Source organism: Pseudochaenichthys georgianus, chromosome 17, assembly GCF_902827115.2.
Source record: "Pseudochaenichthys georgianus chromosome 17, fPseGeo1.2, whole genome shotgun sequence".
Classification (NCBI taxonomy): domain Eukaryota; kingdom Metazoa; phylum Chordata; class Actinopteri; order Perciformes; family Channichthyidae; genus Pseudochaenichthys; species Pseudochaenichthys georgianus.
Window position 1 is genome coordinate 24,103,802 of NC_047519.1, and position 15,923 is coordinate 24,119,724.

The window sequence follows — 15,923 nt, forward strand, 5'->3', positions numbered from 1 at the left end:
ACACCTCAACCATATGGAAGCAGTAAAGAAAGACCAGAAAGAAAGACACAGGAAGGACGGATTGGAGGAAAAAATGTATGGACTTGTATGGAAGGGTGCACAGTATAAGGGAGAAATGACTGAGAGAATATAGCTGGAGAGAAAAACAACACTGTCTTTTAAATTGGACAGAATACAAATAAGAAACAATATTTTGAAGGGTCTGTGCTGTGAACGCTTTGTAAGCCAGGGTAGCTGCACATTTGTGAAGTACACATTTAATGACTTTTAAGACCTTTTTAAGACCTCTAAAAGGAAAAGAGAGTACCAATACAAAAAAATCGACGAACTAGACAACAGTATAAACCGTTACTGAGTTGTATTGCATTTGAATAACGGGAAATATTCAGTGCACATTACCCAACAGGACTGCCTTCGCATTAAAAAATAAATTAAAATGGTATGGCAGTAGACCAATGGAAACCAATATCCCCCCCTGCACACTCATTCATTCTGCCCCAGATAACATTTAATACCTCCCCTCCTAAAATGCCAGACCTTTTTAGACATTTTTAGACCTTGAATATCACAAAATAAAAGTAAGACTTTTTAAGGATCTGCGGGGACCCTGGTAAGCACAAAGTAAAAAAGTGCTGAGGAGATATAGAGGAAAATAGTATTATTTGAAATATAAAAAGCAAAAAATATTGTTTTGAGATTTAATTTCGAACAAGGATGATAGAATTGACAGAAGTACAAAAAAAAAAAATTCTGACAGAATAAAATGGAATTTGAGGCCAACAATGTATTTTACTCTTTTAGAAAAAAATCAAATTCAACTGGTGAGCACAAAGGATTTATGAATGAGACTATGTGCACATGGAAAATACCGAAATATAAAGGAAGGCCCCTGCAGTGTGCGCGCGATGTGCCATGACGAAGTGACCTTTGACTGGATGGTACTGATGTGCAAAACAGTCAAATCTTGTAAAATCTACCCAACGGTGGGTTGTAAAAATCCTGGAATTTATTCGGGTATTACCTTGGGCGGTAATCAAGTATGTGGAGAGATTTGGGGACATTTGTTTCATATAGTACATGGAGTGTGACATGAGTTTGTATAAATGATCAGAGGATATATAAACGTTATGTGTCCTTTAATGTAAGCAATAAATGTTTAGCAGCGGGCTCGTGACTCAAAATACAAAAAAACCAACAGACACAAAAAGACTATCTTTTAAATTTCTATTTGTCAATATTTCTTCAATTTACCTACAATGTGGTGTGGTGGAAAAAGATGCCTTAGAGATGGATATCTAAAAACCTGTACACATTAAACCATTTATCTGCATGGATATAAACTGTATACAACTAGAGGTAAAAAAACAAAGAAATATTATTATGTCATTTGGATAAACCCACTCTCTAGACTTTTTTTAAAATGACTTACTTCCTCATGATGGACTTCCTGATAGAGAGTCCGTCCTCCAGATCTGCCTCATTGGCCATGAACAGCAGCCTCTCCCCCGACTCATCCACTCCCACAAAGTCCCTCTGTTCAGCTGGGAAATTAATTCAATATTTAATGTTAACACCAAAATATGTATGCTAACAGTTTTGACACATTTAGCAATTTTATACAACATTTGTGTTATTTTTAAAGAAGCCGTTTCCTTTATTTCTTGCATTACTCACTGAAATAAAAATATATAAACATATCACAAACATGTCACAAATGTCTTGTTTACAGTCTATGCAAAGTCTCCTCTCTTGTGATTGGGTGTTCATGTTACCCGTCTTTTTCTTGCCCTTCTGGCCTGGGATGGTCTCTGTGAATTCATGGGCTTTTCTCATCAGCATGGCCAGTGTTGCATTGTGGGCTCTGAAAAGATCAACTACTTCGTGTAGCGCCACGTCCGTTATCAGGTCACAGCTCACCACCAGGACGTCCGTCTAAAGAAGGAAGTTGAAAAGACAAAGAAAGTCAAATTAGACTGACAATTCATTCCACTTATTTTCCTGTATGAGATGACAGAATCAACATTTTGTATTGGATATTTCAGGCTTTTATAGATTTTTACAATGTAACCCCAGCTTGCACGCACAAACTCACAAGCCCCTAAAACACCAAAATGCATGATATGTAGTTTGAAGAGCGAGTCCTGTTTATAAAGTGAGGTTTTCTGGCTCACGTCAGTCATTCTGGCATGCACCAAGACTACACATAAATATATGTGGCGACAATGCTCCACATAAACACCTCAGGACACAAGAGGTTGGACTGTGTTGTTCTCAATATTCACAACAGAAACTGTCTCAGAGCAGCATTGTGAGACAAATAGACAGAAAGAGAGACGGACAGAGAGAGAAGGGGATGAAGAAATATCTGGTCATGGTCAACAGTGAACTCTTCCAACTTTAGCACTGACTGTGTACAAGCCAAAGCCAGACACACACTCACGCGTGCGTTAAAATGACTTATACCCTGATGACAGCAAGTAATAAATCCTGCTTTGTTTCAATAGTTTTGTTTAAGAATCTGGCCGTGTATCCTCAGCAGATCCATTTCTTGTGTTTTAAAGTGAGCTTTATTATAAAAGGTTTGAATACGAGTTGCTTTATCATCCTTTAGCTGCATAAATGTCGCTATATGCCGAGTAACATAACACAGAAATGAATGCAAACAACCCAACCCTAATAATTTGTTAGGAAAGACAGTAAAAGAATATGTTTTAGCATTTTACCCTCCAGAGATTAAGTCCAAACTATTTACAGCATCCCAGCTATGCAATAATATGTAAACCAATCTAGGTTTTAAAAAGTATAGCTCAATGTATAGCTTGTGAATTCCATAGACGTATCCCTTACTTTACCACCAACGACACAGACCACAAGACAGACATCAATCCTATTAACTGGCCTCCATGGACGATACATGTCTGCGTGTCTGTGTGTGGGTGTGGGTGTGTGTGTGCGTGTGTGTGTGTGCGTGTGTGTGTGTGTGTGTGTGTATGTGGGGGTGCCCACATGTGTGTGTCTGTGCACAGCATCCATCTGTCTGTCCAGTGATGAAGGCTGTCAGCATAAGAACTAATCCCACCATTAGCACCAGCCGCAGTAACGACAGAGACATCTTTACTGTGTCTTTGACAGTGGAAAGAAGGAAAATAAAGAGTGAGAGAATAACAAAGAAAATCCCAGGAGCGAAAAGTCAACAACCACTTTCAAAAACAAAGAAAGAGAAAAAAGGATCATCGGAGGTATAAAAAAAACAACGATAGAAGGGAGGAAGGAAAGACTCAAGAGAAAAGGGATGATGGGAGGTCATCAATCAACAAAATACTGTCAAACACTGAATGTACCACATACAAATAAACAAACAAACAAAACACAAACTCAGTTTTGTACATTTATAATCTAGATTCCTAAACTGTTTTGTGTAATGTTTTGTGAGAGTGTGTGTGTGTATAGGGCTGTATCAGTGAGGTCAGGGGTCATGTAGTTGACCTCCAGGTAACTCCCAGCATAACCTGGTCTGGACCTGGCGACAGGAAGCTGCCACGGCAAAGCTGGAGGTGTCTGCCGGAGATCTGCTGACACTGAGAGGCAGAGACCTTTCAACTCTCTCCTCCCTCTATCACACACAGGCAAGCTCGCACACATGTTCAGAAACAGAGCACACAAGTATGCGCGCACACATCAACCCACACACACAAAAACATACACGAACCACACACAGGCACACACAGTCAGGCGACAGCAGAGTGGAGTCAGCTGGAGAGACAGAGACACTTTGGCCTTTCAACAGCCAGAATCTCTGGACAGGTCAGGACCACACACACTGATGCACGCTACCACACACAGAGACACACACTTTCCCACTGGTCCAGAGCTACTGCTTACACAACCCACTTTACCAATACTTGGAAACTTTTGAGTTATGGTGTTTGTGTCCTTTTTGTTGTTTTACATCATCAAATCAAATCAAATAAAAGATAATGTCTACATGGTTGGTTTAACTCGACCTGATTTATTCGTACTTTTTTTGTTGGATGATGTGGGCAAGTTACGTCAACGGTAACATATCCCCTTGTACAAAACCTGTTCAATATATATATATATAAACTCAATCAACAGTATTTAAAGAGGAATAAACAAATGAAATGACCATGTATTTTAGGAGATTTTTAGATGGTTTCCATTATGGAGCCCTTACAATCTTCTCTTATTTCATTATTCTTTTAAGTCCTTAGCAAACTAGTCCATTTCACAACCTGATCCATTGTGTAATGCAGATCACTTTTTCAACATTTAACTGTGTCCAAACATAACACAACATATTCTGAGTAGGACATTTTAAATATTGTGCGTCACAGGAAGGAAGAAAAGGAGGGATGGGGTTGGAGATAGAGAGCAAGATGGTTAAAAGAGAGAAAGAAATCAAAAGAAAACATGTCTCATCAGAGTATGTTTGCAGAGTCCCTCTTATATGAAAAGCCTGAGCTCCATCTCTCACTCTTCTCTCTCTCTTCACCTTTTGTCTTTAGTCTTACAGGCTGACTAACACATGTAGACCCAAGGTGTACCTTTGAATCTGCACCACCATTCAATTTACAGTAATTCTAGCCTGCATGCACTCATTCTGCCAGGTGATTAAGCCTGAATAATAAAACAAATGTCAAAGTGGCTTTAAGCACACAAAGCCAAAAGTGTATGTGAAGTACTCTTTCCAGTAGTTAGGCTTATTGTGAAAGACCCAAGACATAAATCAGGCACATCCCCGCACTTTTGTGCAACTTAGCTGTTTGAAGAGTGAACAAAATAAAATATGCTGCTTGTAATCTCTCTTTTCAGAAATGAAGAGGGATGACCTGCTCTGCTCACCCACAGTGCACACGGGTTCCTGTAAGCATTTTGTTTGATAGGTTACACCAAATCCCCTCATGGGAGGGTGTTTGTGTAAAGAGATGAGTGAGTGTGTGTGTCTATACTGTACTCATGCTTCAGTTTGACAGTTTGAGTGATCTCTGTGCTGGGATTTGGCAGACCATGGTTACAGTTCCTCACTCAGCACTCTCCAGTGTGTGAGTGTGTGTAACTCAATGCCTCTAATCTAGCTGGCTGCTCAAAGGATTAAGGACTCGACTATTCTGAATGGGAGCATGCTGAAGCTAGTCCTGTTTGAGCATGTGTGTGTGTGTGTGTGTGTGTGTGTGTGTGTGTGTGTGTGTGTGTGTGTGTGTGTGTGTGTGTGTGTGTGTGTGTGTGTGTGTGTGTGTGTGGTTATATATGGCTCTATCAAAAGAGAATAATGAATCTGTACATGCTCATTCAGATGCCAGGTTAAAAAACATTAAAAGTACTTGTCACAACAACATTTGGATTTAAGTCTCTGCTATATCTGCGTTCAAAAGCAAAGCCGATTTTCTGTGAAGAATTTAATGAGCTGCCGTGTCAGGACACTTGTGTTTTCAAATGAACGTTTGATGTGGTACGCTCTTAATAGACAAGCTATCTGGAAGAACATTTCAGAGATATTTCAACTGAGAATGTTCGGTGTGGGAATCCATGAGAGTTTTTTAAAACAAAAACAAAAATTGATCTTTGAGAAAAACATGTAAAAGGTTTTAATTCGAGGACTGTATATTTAATGTAACTGTGGAGAACTGCCAGAATTTTTCTGAAAACATCTACTCAGGAGATAATTAAATAGAATAAGCATCCAAAATTGACTTTCTTGATTAGACATGTCTTTGTAATTATACTAAAAATGTGTTTAGGAAGGACAGACTGAAGGGAAAAGGAGGGGGTCTGCTGCTTTACGTGAGGAATACCTTTACTTGTAGGGAGATTGCTCTCCCAGCTAATATTGAATTTGATTGTGTTGGTGTGGAAATCAAACTATCTGAGGAAATGTCCTTCACCATGTATCGACAACCCACCTCTAAGGTGGATTTCTATGATCAGGTAAAACTCATGCTGAATTCCTGTGACTCCAACAAAGAGCTTATATTATTATTTTGGGAGACTTTAATATCAACTGGAACGACAAACAAAATAGAAAGAGCTTAAAACGGATCATGGATAAACACAACTTAATACAACTAATGGATCAACCGACTAGAATAACCAAAACCTCCAAGACTATGATAGATTTTTTATTTACTAATAAAGCTGACAGAATAGTTAAAAACTACAACTTCCTGACTGGTCTTTCTGACCATAATCTTGTTCTTTTTGCCAGGAAACTCACAAAAAAAAGGTTAATAGCCACACCTAAAACCCCTGCCTTCGGTTCACGCTTCATCCCCAAAAACCTGAAACAACGTTTTATGGAGGCAGTGAAAATGATTGATTGGGGAGACACTCTCTCCTCTGAAGACATAGGTGAAAACAGCAATCTGTTTATATCTAAAATTAACAATGCAATGTCTTCCTTCTCAAGGAGAGGGTGCCTTAGGGGACAGGAAGGAACATCATCTTCCCTGGCCGAATCTACAATGCAGGAATCTCATGAAATCTAGAGACCAACTATTAAAGCAGAGCTTAAAATCCGGACTATCCACTGATAGACAGAAATTCACTCATGCTCGTAACAAGTTAACATAAACAATAAGACAGGTCAAAGCAAACTTCTTCATCAATATAATTGAAGGTGCGAAAGGTAACAGTACATATGTTTGGCAAATCTTAAATAAACTATTAGGTAAACCAAACAGGAAAATAATGTACTAGAATTAAAAATCAATGATGCCCTGATAAAATACCCTGCAGTGTTGGCCAACTCTCTAAATGAGTATTTCATAAATAGTGCTCTGGACATCACAAAGCTCTTCCCGCCATCTGAGGTCTCCCATAGCCCGACTGTGGATACACACCCCGTTTTTGACCTGGAGGAAATCACAGAGGTTGAGGTAAAACATATAATCTTAGGGTTAAGAGGTTCTAAGGCTAGGAATGCAGATGATTTAGACACCAACTTTATAAAGACAAATATTGACGGTCTAATAAAACTAATTACTATGCTAGTGAATCAATCTATCAGCGATTTTTAAATCTGGGGATAAGGCAGCCTCGCTCTGCCTCGCTCGGTTTGGTTAGGCCTCATTAGGCTCGGCTCACTTTAATGCTGCGCTTCCATTACAGTTTAGGAACTGGGGCAGTTACTATAGTAACGCAGTGTAGGCGGAGCCGTGACGTCATCTTCAATGAGCGCCCCAGAAAAACAACACAGCCGTTAGCTCTTAGCACTCAGAGCTCACAGCTCCTCATATCTGTTCAGAAACTAGACAAAAGTTAAACAAGTACAAACCACAGACTGCCTGTGTCATGGCGAATACAGTCGCTGGTTTATTTATGTCTGTAGGCCGTTGTTGTGAGTGTGGACGGTCGGAGCATATATAACGTTAGCTTAGCCAAGCTACATTTAGAAAACACGCATTTTAAAAAGGGTTTTTCGCCTGCCGTCTGTCTGCAGACTTGTCAAAGCATTAATTCATGGTTTTTACTAACCGGTATCAGTATGTTGTTAATTCGGCATCATTTAGAAACGTGTATTACAATTAAATCACGGTCAAATATGTTCATCTTGTTGTAGTTGTAGCCCCCTTGCCAGCGATTCTCTCTCTAGTTTAGCATACTCAGCCCGACTCAGCCTGGTTGTGCCTGGCCCTAGAACCACGATTTAGTCGGGCCAGAAAAAAGGTGAAAAAGTAGCCCCGGGCCAAAACTAGGCCAAGTGGAAGCGCAACCAAAAACGGGCCCCGCACGGCTCGGCACGCTTAAAGCGAGCTACCCGCTGCAGTGGAAACGCGCCATAAGATAGCTGAGAAATGGGGGTCAAAACTAATCACCAAACATTTAGATAAAGGTTTCGCTCCACTCCACCCAATGCGGTTTGGTTTTCGTGCTCACCACTCCACTGAGACAACTAACTGTGTCTTTGTGGAAAAGGTTACATGTATGTTGGACACGAGCCCATATGTAGGTGTTGTCTTCCTTGATCTCAGGAAGGCTTTTGACACTGTTGACCACCAAGTGCTCCTTACAAAGCTGACTTATTTCAATTTTTTGGCAGATTCAATACATTGGGTTAAGTCTTATCGAACAGAAAACAGTGTGTTTTGGTCAACGGAGCCAAATCCCCCTACCTTGTTAACCCTGTTGGGGTTCCACAAGGTTCCATTCTTGGACCATTACTGTTTTCTCTGTACATTAATGACTTGCCTAATGTATGTCCTGAGTTGAATGTGCAAATGTATGCCGATGATGCGGTCATCTTTGTACATGGGAAAAACACTGAAATTATCTCATCCTGTCTCTCAAATGCATTGGTCAAGGTTCAACACTGGCTGAACAACATTTGCTTACATTTAAATGCAAAAAAAAACAGTATGCATGATCAGGGTATGCAGGAATCCTGAAGTTAAATTAATACCTTTTAAGACCTTATTTAAGACCCTTTCCATACATTTTAAGACCTCATCGCAACTTCGAGTTCTAACCGGTTACATTGGCGACACACTTTACCTCACATTTATTATATTGACTGTAAGATAGCACAACTAAACAGAGTGCAGACAGAATACTGAAGCCTCCACTCCAAATGAACTTCAACCTCTCTGTGAAGGTCAGGTTCAGTGCAGGATGCTGCTTTGTTGCTTCTGTGCTCTGTGCTCTTTCATTCCAGTAAAACTCTTCAGAAACCAGTAGAAACCAGTATTTGACCAATAAACAAAACCATTGTCAAAACTTTGAACTATGAAATATATTAAACTTTGGTGAGCTTCAGCGGGGTAATGCCATATAGGAGCTCCCTCACAAATACCCAGGGGTTAAATTGGGCTGGGACTGTCCGGGGCTAGGCCCGGCACATAGGACGATGCTCTGACGTCATCACCCTCACACATTTGTCATATTTTTACAAAAAACGATATATATGTTAAGACTAGGGATGCACGATAATTATCGGGCCGATAATTATCGGGCCGATAATTATCGGTCCGATATTAGGAATTATGACGTCATCCCGATAAACCCGATACCACGCTTGTTTTTCACTCGGCTCCTCCCGTTTTGCCAGTACTGTGGTATTAGTGGTTTAAGAAGAGGGGAGTTCTTCACAAATCCAGCGCTCCCTAATACTTCGAACCTGATCAGTCACCTGAAACATCGCCATCGCTACGATGGTGTGTTAAAAGCGTACGAAGACAATAATACAATACAAAGTGTGTGTGTGTGTGTGTGTGTGTGTGTGTGTGTGTGTGTGTGTGTGTGTGTGTGTGTCTGCGCATGCACGTTGGAGCTATGTGCAACTCAAGGCATATGCTCGAACCGGAGCTGCCTGGACGCTGCAATCATGTTGCTGAGTGTGCCTACTTTTCGTACAATGTCCCGCTGTCTGCTTCCTGCATAAAGTCAAGTGCTCTGCGCAGTTGTGGCGAAATGTCGCTCCTCTGTTTTCATTTAAACAGCTCCTTATATCCGTTAGCGCAGCTAGCTAGCACCAGATGCTAACAACAACAATGCACGTAAGGTCTCTCTCTCGCTCGCTCGGACCACACATACACACACCCTCCCGGTCCTCCAGATGGCCAGGCGGTGCCTGCCGGTGAGCGTGGAAGTGTGGTCTGCCACAAGCGGGCGGCAGGAGCGGGGCTGTCAGCATCAGCTTGTAGATGGTATTTTAAACTCGATGCGCTCTGAAACTACGGGGCGGCCAAGGTAAAAAAATACACATGCGTTAATCGCGTTAAAATAATTAGTGGTGTAATTTTTTTTTTTATTATCGGTTATCGGTCTTGAGAAGCAGGAAGTTATCGGTATCGGTATCGGTTTCAAAAAACCAATATCGTGCATCCCTAGTTAAGACCTTTCTCGTTCTTAATATAGACTACATTTAGGGTCGATATGTGTTGACCTTACTTTAAAATAGCAATCAATTAAAGGCAGCTCATTGTGGAATAGCATCCCAACTGAGATACGGGATTGTCCCACTCTCAATAGCTTTAAAGGTCAACTAAAAGAATGGTTGAGAAACAAACAAACGTGCAATCACCGCTAAATGCACTTTAATACAGGGGTATCTCCTCTTGCACTTGATGTAGCTCTTGTATCTTCTCTTGCACTTTATATGTCGTAGCTGCTACATTCTACTGCCATGTGGTAAATACTTGTATATGCTGCTCATGTTCTTCCTGCATATCATGTACTTGTTTTTGCTATGGATATAAACGTCATGTTCTTAAATGTTGTATGTGAGGGACTACGGGTGGAAATTAGCTCAAAGCTCAAATCCGGCATGTTTACTTTTTAAAGCATTATTTGTTTTAAATGTTCATCAATGTGCACTGTACCTCTTCAAATAAACGATTAAATTAAATGAAAATATTAAACGTACACCACTTTTTCTGATATTTGAAAATGCAAAGCGGATATAATTTTGATTCTTACGTTCCTTTTTGATCGCAGTAACGATACTAATAAGTACAGAGCTCTAAAAAGTCAATCCTACTAAGCCAACCCTAGGCAATCTTTAATAGCTTAACAATAAACAAGAGCAATTGCTTAAGAAATACATCACCTGTTTCAAACTACAATAAAACCTTAAACAAACATGTCTTCATGCTCTCAGGAGGAGGTCGGTCAGAACCATGCCATACGCCATACGCTGAGGGACGATATGATGGGACGATATGAAGGAACATACCCCGCATTACCCCGGCACAAATTCTGCACAGATGTGCATGACTACAGGATGAGAATGCACTGGGTAAACTGGCAGCACAGGGAGTTTGAGTCTTAACCATGACCTCATCTGTTTAGAGAGCATCGGATGAAGGGAGGGATGGAGGGATCAGCAGGCAGGATACAGAGGGGGGTCTGGAAATTGGGTTTGGGGGTCATGGATGCCATGTCGGCAAATGCGTGTGCCGGTGCATGTGTGTGTGTATGTTAAAAAGGTGAAATGAGGCACTGCAGCAGCCTTGACCAGTCGGGGGAGGGAAAGGCACGGATCAGCGGTCACTGAACACACAACGCCCACCTGAACCTCCCCCTCACTCTGTAATTTTTCTCCAAAATCTCTCCCAATGTTTTTCTAGGGGGTCGACATTACAAAAGAAAAGGACCCCTCTCATTTTGAAACACTGGTTTGCAGATCAGTATCTATTGGTAAATCTGAGTGTAAAATGTATTGTTGGGGTCTTCCCTTCCGCCTCATAATGAAGCAAAACTCAGTTGTTTTTCGTAATAGACGAATTTACAAATGTATCTTGCTCAAACTAAGGTCATATGAGTTTACAATCATTAACTAAATGCTGGAACACTTCAACCTTTTGAAGAACTGCCACTGTTTTTATTAATGTTTTTCTGATATTGATGTTAAACAAGATCAAAACTGATCTGGAGGAAAAACATTTTCTTAATTATTATTCTGGACACTGACTTATGTATAAAGACATACAAAATTGGATTTCGCATTATAGGAGACCTTTAATAAACGAACCCAATGATAACAAATATAACCCCTTTTTTCTTTACATCAACAAGCCATGAGAAATTGAAAAAAAATGTGGCTTTTTTTGCAATTCAAACTGAAAACAACATACTATGCCTTTTTCGTATTTCCTTAAACACTTGATAATTGTAGGTTTAATAACAAAATTCCCACTGCCAATCTGAAACATCGGAAGGCGAAATAAACCGTTATAAAACGATTCTGTTGGACAGAATTTGACTGGCATGACCTTTGCTACAAGGCAGGATATGGTCAACCCTCCTCATGTGTATATAGAAAACAACACACACCTTGATCTTCGAATGGATGTGTCTGAGGGCGTCTGCGGTGCCCATGTCTCCATCTTCCTGAATGCATACCACATCGAGCTTCATCTTCACGTCAGGCTTCATTTTAGGGTCTGTGCTCATCATCTTCTGAACCTCTTTGGTGGTGATTACTATCACCTCTGAAAAACAGTTCACAAAAATAGGTATTAAAAATAATATACAATAGATAGCTTCAATATGTCAAAATGAGTCAAAGCTCCAATGTTATTTATCTTTCACGGTCGGGTGATACCTTTGTTTCTAATGAGCTTTGTATTATTTTCTTCAAATAAAACATATTTTCTCACTGAAATCTATACGATCGCAAATTTTCATAATATGATCAAACACATCACGTAGCTCGCTAATGATGCATTATTTTCACTAGATTTAGTTTCAAATACAAATACTTTTGTATGATGTTTTTTACATTTCTAAATAAATTACCTTGACGTGCATTTTTAGAGAACGACATTTATGAGTAGAATAACGGTCTTTCTCTCTGATCCTTTAATGGATGAGAAAAAATATCGGGACATACTGTATGTATTTTCTTGCAAAAATAACATACATTCAAAGATACATTGATCAGTACAAAGACTAAAAAAAAGTCTTGTAAAAAGTCCACCTAAGATGTGTATATACATCCTGAAGCATAAAATCAAGCCAAGACCCCTACCCTACTTTTTTATTTATAAAGTTGGTAACAACATTAACTGAGCACTTTATGAATCCAGAACATTGCAGAGTCCGTCTAGTTTAATTGGCTTTGTCTACATAAAATGTTTTCTACCGGGCATTTGTTCACTCTAGCTGTGTCAGCCTAGTAAAACCAAATTGCAGGGCTTTGGCTAGCTGGCTGCACACAGTAAACTGTTGGCCACACAGGATGATTATGAATAGAAAGATAGTTTTACTTCGGCTAGTGAGGACCTGCAGGCTTTTATAATAAACAGCCCTGTTTACTGGCAAGAACAGCATACTGCAACAAATCCCTTTATAAGCCCAGGGTTTTTGGACCGACTGCATGCTGCAGCACAAGAGGCGGAATCTGGACTGTAAATCTAGGCAGGAAATGCACACCTGACAATGGCTGATGATGTGATGACAAGCTGGTGAAAGTACAACTCGGAAAAGCAGCACAGTAATAAACGTGTTTAATGCAGTGAAAGGAGCAATGTTGCCGGAGGACATTTGAAAAAGCACTCTCCTTCCCTCACTTGTTTATACCAAACAGCACAGCTTCCACTGACCATGCATCCAATAGAAAATAGATTTTTACTAGTATTAGTATAGTATTTTACGTATACAATAATTGTGTTGCATGAAAACAGTTATAATCCTTATGTTAGAATAGGAGGTGATCATTTATCTTAATGTCCCTCTTTCCACATTATTGCTAACACTTGTTCTATGTTTTTGAGCGGGCACTACACTGACACTCGAAGTACTAGTTTTATATCTGCTTCTTTACATTTTATTTGGAAACTAACCAAGCACACTGGTGTACTTCTGTAAGACCTTCCACTCCTGTCACAGGATGGAGAGCTAAAGCTAACAAGGTCACAACCTTCAGATCAAATTAATGGGAAGCTCTCACAAGGACATTTGACAATATCAGACCATCAGCGCATTTAATAAAAAATGTTTACATCTTTCAGCCATCTTTTATCTTGTTAATCATATGCAGGATAAAATAAAGACATCACAGATATTCCATAATGATGACAAAATGAAAGACAGAGAAAGTAAGACCTAAATTGTTCCTTATTTGTCCATTGTTTTCACTTGAAAGTCCTGCAGTCCAAACTCACACATGTGTTTTTATTTATTGTGGCTAATTAGACTACTCAGGTGGAGGGAGGGCCGGTCACTAACCTGTCCCATCCTAAAGGGGGCCAACTAATAAGGAGTGAGGTAGATATCAATCCAAACACAGGCTGCACACATCAACGCAGAAGCATGTTTTTGTATATGGCATTGTTGTGAATAATACTTATCACAGTATTCAGCAGCAGGGGTACCGGTAATTGAGACATGTGTAGCAGTAATGGTTGAAGTACTTTAAGCTCTCACCTTCAAAGCCCACCCTCTCCAGCAGGTTCAGCGGGTACCACATGAGGGGCTTGTTGCCCACAGGGAGCATTGGTTTGGGGGTGTTGTATGTCAGATCGGTCATACGAGAACCTCCACCAGCCGCCATCAACACCGCCTGGAGCTCCATGATGTCTGCTGGAAACGGCTAACAGGGAGGGACAAACGGAGAGATTCAAGTTGTTCTCATTTGCTTTAAACACTCTGCTCATTCAGAGATACATTACACAATAACACTATGCTCACACAGGCCTCATCTGAGATTTGCTGGGGAATAACAGAATGCAGTGGCTCGTCTGGTCTTCAACCTTCCTAAATTTTCCCACACCACGCCGCTCCTCCGCTCCCTCCACTGGCTTCCGATAACTGCTAGAATCCACTTCAAGACAATGGTACTTGCGTACCATGCTGCGAATGGATCTGGCCCTTCCTACATCCAGGACATGGTTAAACCGTACACCCCAGCACGTGCACTCCTCTCTGCATCAGCCAAACGACTCGCAGCACCATCGATGCGAAGGGGACCCAAGTTCCCATCAGCAGAAACACGTGGGTTTGCTATCCTGGCTCCTAAATGGTGGAATGAGCTCCCCATTGACATCAGGACAGCAGAAAGCTTACACATCTTCCGGCGCAGACTGAAAACTCATCTCTTTCGACTCCACTTCGAGCGATAGAATTATTAACAAAGCACTTATATACTAATAAAGGGCTGGCTTATCTAAAGCCAGTTGAGTAGCACTTGAAATGTGTTTGCTCTATGAAGCCTGATGTACTTATATGATTCTGTTTTCTTCAAGTTTGTATTTTGTTGGTCGAACGCACTTATTGTAAGTCGCTTACGCGTCATCTAAATGCAATGTAATGTAACAATCCTTTCACATTGGACACAAAATACAGCTATAAATATGAAGTTGTTCAACATTTGTAATGCCAAGCAAACATATGAAATCATGTATAACATCATTATAGCATGTTCTATACAGCAGATAGATAAGGACTGATTGCAGAGAGCTGCAAAGCAGTTATTTATATCCGCTGTGAATGGATGTTTTCATATTGTTCCAGTATTTCCCCTACTATTGTCTTGGAGGGGCGCTGCGCCCCGCCAACGGAGCCCCGCGCCCCCCCTGAAATTCAAGGTGTTTTTTTTTTTTTTAATATATATATATATATATAATATATATATATATATATATATATATTAGGGCTGTCAGTCGATTAAAATATTTAATCGCGATTAATCGCATGATTGTCCATAGTTAATCGCGATTAATCGCAAATTAATCGCACATTTTGATCTGTTCTAAATGTACCTTAGAGGAATATTTTTCTTTTTTAATACTCTTATCAACATATGAGTGGACAAATATGCTTTATGCTAATGTTTATTATCATTTAAACAATGACAAATATTCTCATGAATATTAAACACAACAACCTCTGAACATTACAAATATTCGCCTCAATTCAACCTGGAACCTCTCTCATACAATACAAATGGGGTGTGTGTGTGTGTGTGTTGGATCGTTGGAGCTTTGTGCAACTCAAGGCATATGCTCGAACGGGAGCTGCCTGGACGCTGCAATCATGTTGCTGCAATCATGAGTGTGCTGACTTCTCCTACAATGTCCCGCTGTCTGCTTCCTGCATAAAGTCAAGTGCTGTTGTGTAATGTCGGTGCAGTTGTGGCGAAATGTCGCTCCTCTGTTTTCATTTAAACAGCTCCTTATATCCGTTAGCGCAGCTAGCTAGCACCATATGCTAACAACAACAACAATGCACGTAAGGTCTCTCTCTCGCTCGCTCGGGCCATACACACCCTCCCGGTCCTCCCGATGGCCAGTCGGTGCCTGCCGGTGAGCGTGGAAGTGTGGTCTGCCACAAGCGGACGGCATGAGCGGGGCTGTCAGCAGATGGTATTTTGAACTCGATGCGCTCTGAAACTACGGGGCGGCCGAGGAAAAAAAATACACATGCGTTAATCGCGTTCAAATAATTAGTGGCGTTAATTTTTTTTTGCG

At 40.5% G+C, this 15,923-nt stretch overlaps 1 protein-coding gene across 2 annotated transcripts in view; it reads right to left on the reverse strand.

Annotated features, from left to right (window-relative positions):
• eif2b3 (eukaryotic translation initiation factor 2B, subunit 3 gamma) overlaps positions 1 to 15,923 on the reverse strand; it is a 37,117-nt gene that overhangs the window by 19,340 nt on the left and 1,854 nt on the right. For both annotated transcript variants that reach the window (XM_034104441.2, XM_071206217.1), the window contains exons 2-5: positions 13,882 to 14,047; positions 11,788 to 11,945; positions 1,773 to 1,932; positions 1,430 to 1,541 (exon numbers count right to left, since the gene is read on the reverse strand). In XM_034104441.2, coding sequence (XP_033960332.1) covers positions 1,430 to 1,541; positions 1,773 to 1,932; positions 11,788 to 11,945; positions 13,882 to 14,029 — 578 coding nt within the window. In that variant the 5' untranslated portion in view covers positions 14,030 to 14,047. The remainder of the gene's footprint in view (positions 1 to 1,429; positions 1,542 to 1,772; positions 1,933 to 11,787; positions 11,946 to 13,881; positions 14,048 to 15,923) is intronic.